At 40.1% G+C, this 15,156-nt stretch overlaps 1 protein-coding gene across 4 annotated transcripts in view; it reads left to right on the top strand.

The window, feature by feature from the left end:
* Nucleotides 1–15,156, top strand: part of LOC136858757 (uncharacterized) — a 125,905-nt gene that overhangs the window by 87,024 nt on the left and 23,725 nt on the right. For all 4 annotated transcript variants that reach the window (XM_068225684.1, XM_067138534.2, XM_068225685.1 and 1 more), the window contains one exon: nt 13,170–14,810. In XM_068225684.1, coding sequence (XP_068081785.1) covers nt 13,170–13,868 — 699 coding nt within the window. In that variant the 3' untranslated portion in view covers nt 13,869–14,810. The remainder of the gene's footprint in view (nt 1–13,169; nt 14,811–15,156) is intronic.

Here is a 15,156-nt window from a genome sequence, read left to right as displayed (position 1 = left end):
GGATCGCAGGATCGGATATGGTACGATGTGCACTTGTAATTCTTAAAGCTTATCTCTGCTGTACTGCAGCTATCCTTCACCAGTATTTTTCATACTTTAAAGTCTCAGCCCAAATTTCTGAACCATATAGAAGTATTGATTGAACTATTGACATTGGAAGTCATCTCTTGCTGGACCTTTCACACTGTTCATCAATCTGCTTAGCACAATAGTTGTTCTGTAATGTCTGAAGGCCTAGCAAGCACAATTTTTTGAAAAAAGAAAAAGAAACGAGTCCCTCATAGTACATTGGCCTTGCCGGTGGCTCCAAGTAGCTATGCAGTGGTCTCCACGGTATGCACTAGCCATGTGTCTTGGTGGGTGTGCTAGTTACCAAATGATGAGCATTAATTGGCACACTGGCATGAAATGCAACAGGAATATTTATAATGTCCAATAACGGACCGGTTATATTGGTATTAAGTGGTATGTTCTGAGCTGTCAGTGGAGACATGGCATGGAATGACTTTAAAAAAAAGAAGCTATTTGTTCGTGGCGTCGACCTCTAAAGATCTTTTGCCACTACTTGCACCACGTTATGAACCTGCGTGTAATTGTAATTGCGGAAAAGTAAATTGTTGAATGTGAGGAAAGGAACATTAAGGATGACAAAACACCCAGTCCCCAGGCCAGGGATATTAATCATTTACAATTAAAAACCCCTGACTCGGCCGGGAATCGAAACCGGGACCACCGGGTGATAGGCTGATGCATTGCCCCCTACACCTCAGAGCCAAACTGGAATGACATTAGTAGACAAATTGTGTAGTATTTAAAAAAAATAGGAAAGATCACAATATGAAGATAAAGTTAGAATTCAAGAGGACAAATTGAGGCAAATATTCATTTGCAGGAAGGGAAGTTAGGGATTGGAATAATTTACCAAGGGGGATGTTCAATAAATTTCCAAATCCTTTGCAATTATTGAAGAAGAGACAGGAAAACAACACATAGGGAATCTGCCAGCTGGGCGACTGCCCTAAATGCAGATCAGTGGTGACTGATAATAATTATGATGATGATGATGATTAGATTTCTCCCTGCAGATAGTAAACTGCTCAGGTTTGTGCTGCTATCTATAAAATTTCAATGCTCATCGCAGTCACACGTTTCTCAGAAATGACTCAACGCATCCACAGGGTTTGTGTCTACATGGAAGATGAATTACTGTATATTTTGATGAAAATGAAAATCCACAGCCTATTTCCAGTCATTCGACCGGGTCAGGAATTGAATGAATGAGATCATTTCTTCGAATAAATATTTCAACAGGGATGGTATTACCAACTTGACCGTCTTTTGGAACCAATCGCTTACCGTACTAACATAACAAAGCATTGACATCAGCTAGCTTTGACACCTCAACATTTTATCATTAACAACGTTTCCTACAAGAAGTCCCATTCTCTTTTCTACGACTTTCTGATATATCTACCGTATATATTTTTTAACACACTTGATACATTCATTCTTCTGCTTTAAATATATTTGACATTGGTCTTACTATATTGAACTCATGTTATGGGAGTGGAACAAATATTCCCCTTGGATGAATGTGCTTTCATGCTCAAGGCCGTCATAGTCCTAATGGTGTATAAGAAGAGGATCTATTTTAGTTTTAAACGCTCACCTATTCGAGATTAACCATGTCTTCAAACCTGTTAATTTTCAGTATTCTTAACAAACTTTCTGTGCATTGTCCTTATTTTAGATGTTCTTGTATAATATTTTATGAGATCATTGTTCAAGATTTTATTCTATAGTTTATAAGATTAGAAAAGTCCCATATCCAATAATTTTAAGATTGATATAGGCTGATGATGCCCATAAAAAGGGTGAAACATGTACCTTAAGACTTTAAGTATTATGTATAAATTTTAACCACATTAACTAGTGGATTGTACTGTATTGAATAGGTGGTTTTATAAATATTATTATAATATTTGTGATATAAGTGGTATGTTCCGAGCTGTCAGCAGAGAGATGGTGTGGAATGACATTAATAGACGAATAAGTTTGAGTGGCATCTTTAAAAATAGGAAAGATCACAATATGAAGACAAAGTTGGAATTCAAGACGACAGATTGGGGCAAATATACATTTATAGAAAGGGGAGTTAGGGATTGGAATAACTTACCAAGGGAGACGTTCAATACATTTCCAATTTCTTTGAAATCATTTAAGAAAAGGCTAGGAAAACAACAGATAGGGAATCTGCCACCTTGGTGACTGCCCTAAATGCAGATCAGTAGTGACTGATGTTAAGGATCACCTCATGGAACCCAGATGCACTAGATGGAAAACCTGCAGAACTAGCAGAGGTTCTTGAAAGACAGAGAACTTATATTGCTTACATCCAGGAGATAAAGTGCATAGAAGAATGATGACGGCTATGTACTGCAGATATTGTCCTGTCTAGTCACTTAATTCAAGTATATTGGATTAGTGACAATTTGATAGCCGTTAAACTAGCGCTAAACAATACAGAAGGTCGTTTGGGATCTCTGGGGGCGATGTTTGAAGGGTAATTAGCTTATGTAAAGCCATGTCTCCACCTAGAGTCATGCTCAATTGGAAAGCCAGCATTTCTAGCTATAGCCCAACAACATAATTTCCATTGCCGCAGATTTTTTCGCAGAACTAGCATGCCTATCTTATCCCACTCCTCCTGACGGGCTTTCCAGGGTTCATTGATAGTGTGTGGACGTATATTTCCTAAGGCCCTTTTTAGGAGTCCAAATGTACAGAAGTCCATGAGCGACCCATCAGGTGCCTTCATCGGAACACCAGTAAGAGGAATTGCATGGATTCCGGTTTCTGTCTCCATTCTCTCTAAGAACAGACGAGTCGAATGAGAGGTGTGGCTGGATGCTTTATCTTGATGTACCCATACCTGATTTTTTGCCCTCCCATACAGTGCTGGGATATTTGTGTTGTAAATGGGTGCTAAAAACCTCTTGCTGATAGTATGTTACGTTATTAGTGACACGGCAAATTGTTAACTTGCTATTGTAGCAGTATCCAGCGATGATCATGAAACCCCTTGGAAAACTTTCCTGGCATTCTTTATACAATGTTTGATAATTTTTTTTTTTGTCTCTAGGACGGTGTTTGTTACAGTGACTAAGGTACACATACGCTTCGCCTAATGACACCACATTTTTCCATCTGTCCCCTGCCAGATAGCCCTCATGCAGCTTTTTTGCATTAGTGCGACGATCCAAAATGTGACGAGGCAACAGCTTGTGAAATTGGTGCTTATTCCACTTTTCTAATTGCAGGTCCTTGTTGATTATGTTGTTAACTGTTGAAACAGGCATCCCCAACTTATGTGAAATAGTCCTTTGCGGGGCAGGGTTACCACCTGAGACAAGGACCTTCACTTTTCTCACCACTTCTGGTGTACAGATGGTGGTTGATCATGGATTTGCCTGTTTTTCTCCCCTCTGAAATTAAGCCCAGTTGCCCTTTGCCTTTTTTTAATGCAATACAGCACTGATCCCATTTTTTGAAATCAAGAAATCACATTTCTTACACATTCCTTGGTTGCAGAATAGCTATATTTAGCATCGGAAGGGTGGTTATGTAGCCCTCCCAGTAAGGATCAATCCGCTTCGGCATTGTTGCAGCTAGTGTCACAAAACTCTACACACGTTCTCAGTAGTGACATGAATCATCACTCCCAGTTTTGACACACTCAAGTTGATAACAGCATTGCCAGTGGCCTTCAAACTCGTCACCAGAGATCCTGAACGACTTTCCATAGTGGTAGATGCATCAGATCTGTGCATATGCTCCACAAGTCAGACAAGATGTATGACCAGACAGAAGTTCTGGGAGGATGTGGAATGCCTGCTACAAGAACTACCATTAAATGAGCAAGAAGTCATTCTCGCTGATCTCAGTAGGGCTCCAGACTATACTAACTGCCACAGTGACTGTATATCATGCCATCTGGTAGTTTGGGTCATAATTGAAGGATTTCCTTAAAGTCTACATTGGTGAGTAATTTCACAGTGATTAAATTTATAAGAACAGTTTGGAAAGGGTAGAAGAGGGCTGAACAGATAGAAGTATTGAAAACGCAAAAATTCTGATCGACATGCAACAGTCTTATACTGTGTTTTGAGGATTAAAGGAGATTATATTATGAAAAAGCTAACTTAGAGATTCTTTGTGGACTCCTTAGGAGATATGCTTTTAATGTCACTTTCATAAGTTAAAAAAAGGTATTCAATGAGCTATCCATCAACAAAGTTTATACATTCAGGTGTGTGGATTTCAAGTGCAGAGGAAAGCAGCAAGATCTGTAACAGGGGATTTCAGGAGAAAAAATAGTGTATCAAAAATGTTAGAGAAACTTGAGTGGGAAGCTTTAAGTAAGAGAAAGGAGAAAACTAGACTTATAGGATCTTATAGAGCCTATACTGGAGAGAAAGCACGGAGGGAAATCCGTGAGAGGCTTCAGTTGGGAAATAATTATACCGGCAGGGCTGACCACAAGTATAAAATCAGACAGAATTTTAGGCAGAAGTGATTGGGGTAAATTTTCGTTCATTGGAAAGAGTGTGAAAGAGTGGAACAGTTTACCAGGGGAAGAGTTTGATCATTTTCCAAAATCTGTACAGATATTCAAGAAAAGAATTAACAGCAATAGAGAAAAGAAATTAAATGTTAGAGGGCATTCGACCTGTGCATGTTAATGTAAATAAGGAATTTTTGTGAATAAATTAATTTCATCCCTTTGTCTATGGAGGTTGGACAGCCGAAGTACGAGACTGGGTGTAGGGATGAAGTACAGTGGGGACTTTGAGGGGCCTGGGACTGCTACGGTAGCTGTGAAGACCCTTCAGGAACTCTGAATAGCGATTGCAAAAGGGGCTCTGGTAAAGACGCAGCAGGTCTTTATGCATGTTAGTTACCAAAATGTGTAAAAGAAAAAAAGTGCATTATAAATGTTAATCTTATAGCAGGTGTACAGTATTGTTTGAAGTGATTCCATATACTGTATATGAGTTGATTATGTGTGTAAGTACAGAAGATATTATGAGAAGAATTTTGTAAATAATATAAATTTATTAAGGATGAGCTGTGTGTTTAATAGAAAAATTGTTAGTGTAAATTGTATAATACTGTATTTTAGGAAAATGTATTTTCTTTTTAATTTAAAATTTAGTGCTTAATAAGAATGTATTTTGTGTATCATTTGCAACTGTGGTAGACACCTCATTTGCAAATAAAGTGATTTGATTTGAAGTCCAATCTCATTGTGTACTAGTAATGCCATTCTTGTCAATTCCAAAGCAGAATCTTTGTCTTTTCCGATAGTTATTGTATACAATATTTGAAACAGTTATTGTATAGTCGGCAAATGCAAGGACTGTTGGAGGATTCAGAAAAGCTACAGGTGAAAACCTGTATTTAGTTGCTAGTTTCTTCAGGAAGCTCATTGAGAATGTGATCTCTAACTAAAGTATATAGAGCAGGCAAAAGGGGAAGAATCTTGCATTATGCTTCTCAATAATTTAATGGGCTTTGTTGTTGAATGATTTACCTCAATTTGTACCTCATTTTCTTCTTGTAGTGATAAAATGAGGGTAATTAATTTAGAAGGGACTGTGAAGCTTTCCGAAGTTTTCTTAAGATCTTTGGAGTCAATGTTTAACTTTATTACTAGAAGCAACTTACTTACAATCAAAGATAAGTCAGTCTATTTTTTAACAGATTGACAAATTTTCCATTTTTGTAGAAGGTTCCAGGGATAAAGTATTTACAGCAAATTAATCACAAATGTTTTGTAACCAACAGGACGCCAGTTGAATCTCTCTAACATGTGGAGCCTCTTTCTATACATTTTAAATAACACTTATGAACTGTACAGTATATGCCAAGTGACTGATTGTGATGCAAACTATGTTCAGAAATACCGGTACATACAATTATGGCATTGCAAATTAAGAACGAAGCTGTGGATGATAAGGCTCTTCAGTTGTCAAAGGCAACTATTTTTTCTTATACAGTATATAGGGTGTATCATAATTATGCCAACAAAAAATCAGGGATGCTCTTCGTGGTATTGTTAAGAAAGATAGTGCAATTGGATTGGCGGAGAAAATCGTTCTCTTTGAGAAAATTAGGTTACTTTGTTACTTCCGGGCGCGCGATTCAAGTTGACGAATTCGCCATATTTGCTATGCTAGAGCACAAGCTGCTGCCGTGCTTCAGGGAAGAGAAGGGGAGGGAGGGGAAGTGTTGTGAATTATGGAGACAGACATGATGCTCCGCATGTATGCAGAAGTGTCCTCGTTTGACTCGCACAGGATTGTCCCTATCAAAGGGTAGAGAAGGGTATTCAATACCATTAGTTTATATATTGTCAAATAAAACTGGGACTAGGTTCAGCCCATATATATTGGGTCATTTTCAGTCACGCTCCAATAATTTACTTCAAATTGTTTTCTTTTCAGACATTCACTTCAAAACAAATTAAACAATTGATCACTTCATCTGATGAAAAGAAATACCTATTCAAATTACAAATGTTCCTCTTCAGGCTACATAAAAGTCATTACCCATATTACTATTGAACAAACAGAAATTATAAATCAAGTTACTCGTCCATACAGATAGGGATACCAACTCCCAGATCAACTCAAGAACACTTGGATGCTGTAGGAACGACGAAATAGTTTGGCATCAACCACGGCAGTTTTGATGTATCATTTAGTTTCAAGTTTGGATACATTGTTCGGACTTCATCAATGTTTCAAATACAGACTGTAAATTGTGACATACAAGAGTGTTTAAATTATTATTGGTTATATGTGTACACATTTCTTCCAATTGGAGCGTGGCTGAAGATGACCCAATATATATGCGCTTGAAACTAGTGCTAGTTTTATAAGACAATATACAAGCTAATGGTATTGAATACCGGGCGAGTTGGCCGTGCGGTTAGAGGCGCGTGGCTGTGAGCTTGCATCCGGGAGATAGTGGGTTCGAATCCCACTGTCGGCAGCCCTGAAGATGGTTTTCCGTGGTTTCCCATTTTCACACCAGGCAAATGCCGGGGCTGTACCTTAATTAAGGCCACGGCCGCTTCCTTCCAACTCCCAGACATTTCCCATCCCATCGTCGCCATAAGACCTATCTGTGTCGGTGTGACGTAAAGCCATTAGCAAAAAAAAAAAAAAAAAAAATAATAATAAAAAAAAAAAAATGGTATTGAATAGGTGGACCCTTCTCTACCCTTCGATAGTGATCAATTGTCAATAGGACCGGGCGAGTTGGCCGTGCGCGTAGAGGCGCGCGGCTGTGAGCTTGCATCCGGGAGATAGTAGGTTCGAATCCCACTATCGGCAGCCCTGAAGATGGTTTTCCGTGGTTTCCCATTTTCACACCAGGCAAATGCTGGGGCTGTACCTTAATTAAGGCCACGGCCGCTTCCTTCCAACTCCTAGGCCTTTCCTATCCCATCGTCGCCATAAGACCTATCTGTGTCGGTGCGACGTAACGCCCCTAGCAAAAAAAAAAAAAAAAATTGTCAATAGGACCATAATGAAATTCATAACTCAGGATTGTCTCTATCTCTTACATGCAATCTCCACAGTTCGTTTATTAAATGCCGTAGCTGCACACACACACACACAGTACACAAACACACTGTATAATCAAAGACACCCTTGTCAATCAGGGAATGCACCAGAACATTTCTCCTCTCCTTTCTTGGTCGCAGTAACATTCTTCATAATTGAACATGCTTGAAGATGCAATGCTGCCGGCCTACAATTGTGTGTTCCTTCACTCACAACATTGTAAATGGAGTGAAATACTGAGGTGGTTATTATTGTTCTAAGAGGAAGTATAACTAGGCAACATTCTCTATATAACACCAATCAGAGAGAAAGAATGGAAGGGATCCGACACTTCACAAAATGAAGATAGGGCCACAAAGGGCATGAAAATGAAGGACTCTTTAGCCCTCGGAAATCTAATAGCGTCTGGGTCGCAAAAGAAGGAGAGTTGACCAAGGAAGGTCGGATAAAATAGATGAAAGTGAGGAGCCTGGCACAAGTAAGTGGAAACAATCCCAGGACTCAGCTAAGGGTCCTGTGGCTGCCATCCCACGCTCCAAAGTTCAGAACCCCTGGAGCCTCTTTTAGTTGCTCTTACGATAGGCAGGGAATACCATGGGTGTTATTCTACTGCCCCTACCCACAGGGAGAAAATGAAATATTTATTTATTTATTTATTCACGAAGCACAAGATACAGCTACACTGAGCAAATTTCACTTGCACTGTCAACAGACTATTTAACAAACGTAAACTTTCATAATAAAATATAATAAACATAACAAAATATAACAAGATCAGGTACACATCCTACTAATAACTGTCCAAATCGAAAACCATAGAATGTCCATGTTCATAGCCAAGTCGTCGTGGGTCAAGATGGCGGTATAATCCCTTCACATCAACTTATCTTTAAGATACTATTTACACACCTCTCGAATTCACTTTTATTTGATGCTATATCAAGCTCTTGTCTCCTATTAATATTGTTAAAGAGTGTTGGGAGGCGGATTAGGAAAGATCATTGAAGTATTGAGTGCTGAGTGTGGGGAATGTGGAGAAGGTCTTTGGTTCTGGTGGAACGGGAAGGAACGCGGAGAGAGAAGAGAGAAACAAGATGTTCCGAGCGGTAATGTCCATTTAAGATCTCGTGGAGGAAACTCAGGTCAGCTACCTGTCGCCTGATGTGCAGCGGTGACACATTAATTGCCATTAATACCTGCTGCGTAGACAGATTTCTGAGCTTGGGGTTTCTGTTCCTTACAATTGCAGCAAAGAAGGACACTGCTCTGTCTAACTGCTTAGTATTGGAGGGGGCGGCTGTTGTCCAAATCGGAGAGCAGTAGTTTAAGAGAGGTCGAACGATTGTGAGGAAGAAGTGACGAAGAGCAATGGGGTCAGAAATTTCTGTGAAGCGATAGAGAATACCTAGTAATTTCATAGCCTTGGTTGTATATGTTTCTATATGGGTCTTAAATTGTAATTTTGTATTGAATATTACACCTAGGTCACGCTGTTGCGTAACCACGGTGATGGGCTTGTCGAGTAGGTAAGATGATGTCGGTAGAGGAGATTTACGCAGTGTTATGGTCATGTGGCTGCATTTTTGTGGATTGGGGATAAGTTTCCAAGTACGGCACCAGTTCGAGAGGGCATTAAGTGAGGACTGTAGCAGAGCTGCATCTGCTGGATTCCTAATCTCCCTAAATATCTTGCAGTCGTCAGCAAAGAGTAGGGTATTCGCTGTTTCGTTGAGTTCGGACGGCAGATCGTCCATAAACAAAGAAAACAGCAAGGGGCCAAGAGTACTGCCCTGTGGGACACCGGAGGTGACTGGTAACCATGAGGATGAAGTGCCTGATATTACCACTCTCTGCCAACGGTTATGTAGGAAGCCAGCAAGAAGGGTCAGAAGACTGCCATGTATATTAAATCGTTCGGAGAGTTTATGGAGCAACAGAGTATGGTCAAACAGAATCGAAAGCTTTCGAAATGTCTACGTAGCAGATGTCCAGCTGTGATTTAGCTGCAATGGCGTGTGATGCAAAGCTATGCAGAGTGGCCAGGTTTGTTAGACAAGAGCCACCTGGTAGAAAACCATGCTGCTTGGTTGAGATATACGGCAAAGTGAATGCGAGGAGACGCTGGTGTATAATTTTTTCAAAGATAAAGGATAGTGTGGGGAGAATAGAGATTGGTCGGTAAGATGAAACATTAAATTTGTTGCCTGATTTGAGAAGTGGAACAATATTTGCCTGTTTCCAGGTAATAGGAAAATAGCCCGCGGCAAAACATCTGTTAAATAATTTAGAGAGAGGGACGCAAAGAGTGCTGGCAGTATTTTTTAGGAAAAGAGGACCTATAGTGTCGGCACCGGTAGCTTTGTTGGTACGGAAGAGTTTGAAGAAGGTTATGAACTTCACTTGGCGTGGTAGTTATGCTTGATAGGGTTCTGTTTGAAGCTGTACCAACGGGAGGGAGCGGTTGGTTTTGTAAGGGAGGGGAGAAGTTGGAGAAGAAATACCTGTTGAACAGTTCATTGCGATCGGCGCCATCTGCTGTTGCATCGTTGTGGTTCACGCTGACAGGAATCCGCTCCGTCCTTCTCCGTGTGTTGATGAGACTCCAGTAGCGCTTGGGATTGCTGCGGACGTTTTCAGTGACAGTGTCTACGTGTGCTTTGTAGTCTCTTCTGACCATAAACCTCGCGTGGCGGCGGATTTTAACGAAGGTATTGTGAGTGTGTGGGTTAGGGAAGTCTTTCCACAGGCGCCAAGCTCTCTTCTTATTAAATAGTATCAGTCTGGTCTCTTGTGATATCCAGTGTTGATGTTTGCTAGTAGTATCCCGTTGTGCAGGTACGAAGTCTTTAATTGCAGCTTGCAGCCAGTCGTACAGCAGGTCAAGAGCCGATTCGATATCAGCTATTTCGAGCAGACTCCAGGGAAGGCATTCCAGGGCACGACACATTGCAGGCCAGTCGGCACGGCGCCAGATGTAGGTAGGGCGGTAGGATGTCCTGCTGTGAGGCTTTGAGGAGGGGTGGGGAAGGAGGAGTGTAGCATCGAGGGACTGGTGGTCGCACAGGAAAAGGTTTCTGCCTGGGGTTATTGTTTTAAGTTCTAATGAGGAGAGTATGAAGTCCAGGGTGTTGGGTCCACGGGTTGGGTACATATTAAACTGTTTCAGTCCGAGGCCATTAATAAAACTGTCTATAAAGTATGTGTCATAGTTGTTAGCTGACAGTCCGGTAGTTGGAGAAGACCACTTTATAGACAAGTTAAAGTCGCCCATTAAAATTACTTCACCATGAGGGAGAGCTGCAATGACTGAGTCCAGACAGTGTTCAAGGTCACTGAATGGGCTGTTTGGTGGTCTGTAGTAACATCCCACAAGTACAGGGCGTCGAGGAAAGAGTAGCTCCACCCACACTAACTCACAGTTCCGTTCGAGATCTGTCCTTCGTTTACATGGTAAAGCACTGTTCACTGCTAGCAACACCCCACCACCTAGAGTAGCGCGATCACGACGGAATATGCTGTAATTAGCACTGAGTGGTAGTTCACTGTCACTAGCCCAAGAGAGCCATGTTTCCGTAAGTCCAATCACGTCAACTTCTCTTAAGTCTGGCAGGGATAGTTCACAATCAGACAACTTATTGTTTAGGCTTCGCACATTTTGACAATAGATGTTTATGTCTGTTTTCATTTCACAAGTGGTGGGACCGGGGTTTAAGTGGACATCTCCAGCCAGTAGTAGGAGGCAAAGCAAGCCCCTAATCGCTGAGCGACCAGGCCTAGGCTTGTCCGGCTCCGAGCCAGTAGGAGGCGCCTATAAGTCTGGAAAATGGCGCATCCAGTCAGAGAGAACGCCGGAATGTAGTAGTTTCTCTCTGCTAGTAGCCATTCAAAAGGAGAACTCACTTTTTCACTTGCACACACCGATTCCTTAACTCGAATAGACCCGTGCAGAGAACCGTAAAGCGCAACAACTCTGATTATTACCACACAAACAACACAAACTGCAGCAGCACTAAGCTTGCGCGTGTCTCCTCCAGCCGCCATCTTGACACTCCTTCGAATACTGAATAAAGGAAACAATACACCCAATCGTTTGATTACAGTAGATGTTCAATAGCCCCCTCCTCCTCTGACGCACAGCAACAGGCAGCAGGGCGCTCTGGCATAGCAAATACACCAAGTTTGTCAACTTGAACTGCATGTGCAGAAGTAACAAAGTTACCTCATTTTCTCGAAAAGAAAAATGTTCTCTGCCAATCCGATTGCACCTTGGTTCTTAACCCTACAAGTGCCAATGCTATATTCTGTATGCCAGGCATTAATGCTGAAACTGTTATGGTTTAGAAAATATTTTTTAAATTGGTAAATATTATCAGAAGCCAACAATATATGCACCATTTTGATCAGAAAGAGTTGTTTCACGATAAAGACATATAAAAATGAAAATATTGGAACTAAAGACCCTTTACAGAAAGCAAACTTCTTGTTCATTCAAATTTCTGTTATCTTAAAAAAGTGGATTTACAAAAAAAGTATCATAACAAAAAAGTACAAAATGTTCATCCTACAATGCTGAAATAACTCTGAAAGTTTCATGAAAATCTATACATGATTAGCATTCCTAGAACACTTTACATCACAATAGGAGAAAAAGAAAATGTTCAATTTTTTCTTCCAGCATATTCTGATTCTACTTCATCTTCCTGTGCTTTCTTCCTTTGGTGCCCTCTTCCTCTGAAGAAGTGCTCTAATTGATCCCAGCATGTTTCATGGACTCCCACATTACATCCTGGACTCTAATGTCTGCATTGCCCTCGCTTTTCTGCTGTTGTCGCACATACAGTTGTCTGCAATGGTGTATTGTCTCTGACAAATTATCCAAACTTCCTCCAGCCTCACTGGATTTTCAATGTACTCAGAATGATTTTCACTATCATTTTCACTACTTAAGTCACTACCATCATCAAGAGCTTGTAAAATATTAGATTCAGTTTACAGTGGTTATGATTTCGATGCTGCCAAGTTTGTTTACTACAGTCACATGACAACTACTAGATACGAGATTTGTATAGACATGAAACTCCAACAAATACTACCTAAAGTGGTAATAGTGATGATAAGTGAGAACTAGAGGTATTCAAATTGATGCAGTATGATGTTTCACCAACAGATGGCATAACAGTCAAGAAAATACACATTTACTGAGGATCTCAAAAAGTGATCCTGGCACTACAGGAAGGGGTAGTAAGCCATTTTCAGCAATCCTTGGCACTTCTTGGATTAACATAACACAAAGAGCATCCCTGATATTTTTGTCGGTATAGTTATGATACACCTGTATACTTGCAGCAAATATTGTTCCAATTTCTGCAAACCATAACATAAAATTTCAGAGTTCCTCTTTACATTAGCATTGATTTTTTCCACCTGACTTTCTTCTTTTTTTTAAAGTTTCAAATCAGAATCATCAGTAGACTAATAATGTATTCCAAGTATTGTAGCAAATATGCTTTTTAATGTCATATTTATTTTCTTTAGAATCCTTTCAACTGGTGTCAAGAAACATTCAAGTCTGCTGATGCTGTTATGGTGATTACATCTCCACAACAAGATGCCCAATATGAAGCAGGAATTTATCGTGATGTTGATCGAGAGGGCTTGCGTCTTCTTGCAGAACACTTCTGTAAATCTCGAAAGAGGTTTTTTTCTGTGGTTCTACCATACTGCACACTGGAAGACATTCCACAGGAAGCAACAAGTCTCCAACATTTTGTATTAATGGAAGATCTTGATAAAATGCTCTGGTATATAAACAGTGGCTCTAGAGGACTTTGCATTTCAAAATTGCATTTTATGTTATGGGGAAGTATACCTGGAGGAAAATCTGAGTTACATTCTAAAGGACAAAAGCTAATAGACGCATTAAGAACTGCTAATGAAATCATTACATCAAATGAAACAGCCCAAGTAACTGCACGTCAGAACCTCATTGAATTAGAAAATACAGACTTACTACTTTCAAAAATGGAGCACAATGATTCATATATATTTTCTGAATTATCATATGAGGACAACAAGTCAAATAATGAACAGTTTACAGATTCCATTCATGCTGTGCTCAGTGAAAGAGAACATATAAATAGAATGCTAGCTGAGAAAAGAGAAACAGATATTTCTTTCATGGAAGAAGTAGAGGTAACTTCGTATGATGAAATAGAGTATATCTTAGAGAATTAATCTTTTAGTTACAATGCCTAGTCTTTCAATAAATAATTTTATTAAATTCTACCTACCTTGAATGGCTTCCACAATGCATTTTACAGCCAAGTTAACTTTACTAGACAGTCAGCAACCTGGATGTTTACCACCAGATAACACAATTTGTTATATGCACCTGTGATAGCTTGAGAACAGATGCAGCTGAAACTTGTTACCTTGTTGCAGCCATCTATATTTGTTTACCATCACTAACCATGTGATAATATAATACCATACAAATGATACATAATTTAAGCATATAAAAACCATAGAATCTGAAAGAAATCTTACATAGTTTCTGTGCTATTTGCTTTATGTTGCACCGACACAGATAGGTCTTATGGTGATGATGGGATAGGAAAGGCCTAGGAGTGGTAAGGAAATGGCCATGGCCTTAATTAAGGTACAGCCCCAGCATTTGCCTGGTGTGAAAATGGGAAACCATGGAAAACTATCTTCAGGGCTGCCAACAGTGGGGTTCGAACTCACTATCCCCCTATCTGCACGGCCACATAGTTTCTATGAAAATAGGAACAAATTTGGCAGTTCTCAAGAGAGAGAAGAAGAAAACCTACAACCTGTTTTCCAGTCAGTGACTGGGTCAGGGATGGAATGAATGAAGCCCCCATCTTGCAGCAAGGATAGGAATTGTGCTGGCTGCCGAAGCTTGTTGCACTCCTCTGGCGCAATGATTAATGACTGACAGATGAAATGATACTGAAGAGTGTTGCTGGAATGAAAGATGACAGGGAAAACTGGAGTACTCGGAGAAAAACCTGTCCCGCCTCCGCTTTGTCCAGCATAAATCCCACATGGAGTGACCGACCGGGATGTGAACCACGGAACCCAGTGGTGAGAGACTGAGGCGCTGCCGCCTGAGCCATGGAGGCTACAGTTCTTAGGAGACTGAATCATAAAAAGGTAATATTGCATAAAAATTTAATAACCTCTAAAGCCAGTCAAATAGCTAGTTTTTTTTTTTTTTTTTTTACACAAATTACTTTATTTAGTTACATGAGAAATAAATTTGTACCGGTATTCAAAGCTACATAAGGAACTTCTTGTGACTGAAGCAAAATAGATGAGCTTGCAGTTTTATGGGATTTAAATTCTAGCTACCATATGCCTAGAAAGTAAAAGAAATGTGCTTGATTTAATATCTTATCATAATACTGATATATCCACTTACAAGGCGAGGGCAGACCCTGCGTCCAGCCAATTTCAATGAGCTTCAATGTATGTGTTGGGGGACACTCAACAGTACGGT

The sequence above is a fragment of the Anabrus simplex genome, chromosome 1, assembly GCF_040414725.1.
Source record: "Anabrus simplex isolate iqAnaSimp1 chromosome 1, ASM4041472v1, whole genome shotgun sequence".
Classification (NCBI taxonomy): domain Eukaryota; kingdom Metazoa; phylum Arthropoda; class Insecta; order Orthoptera; family Tettigoniidae; genus Anabrus; species Anabrus simplex.
The sequence above is the reverse complement of the archived record's forward strand: the minus strand, read 5'-3'. Positions and strand labels throughout refer to the sequence as shown.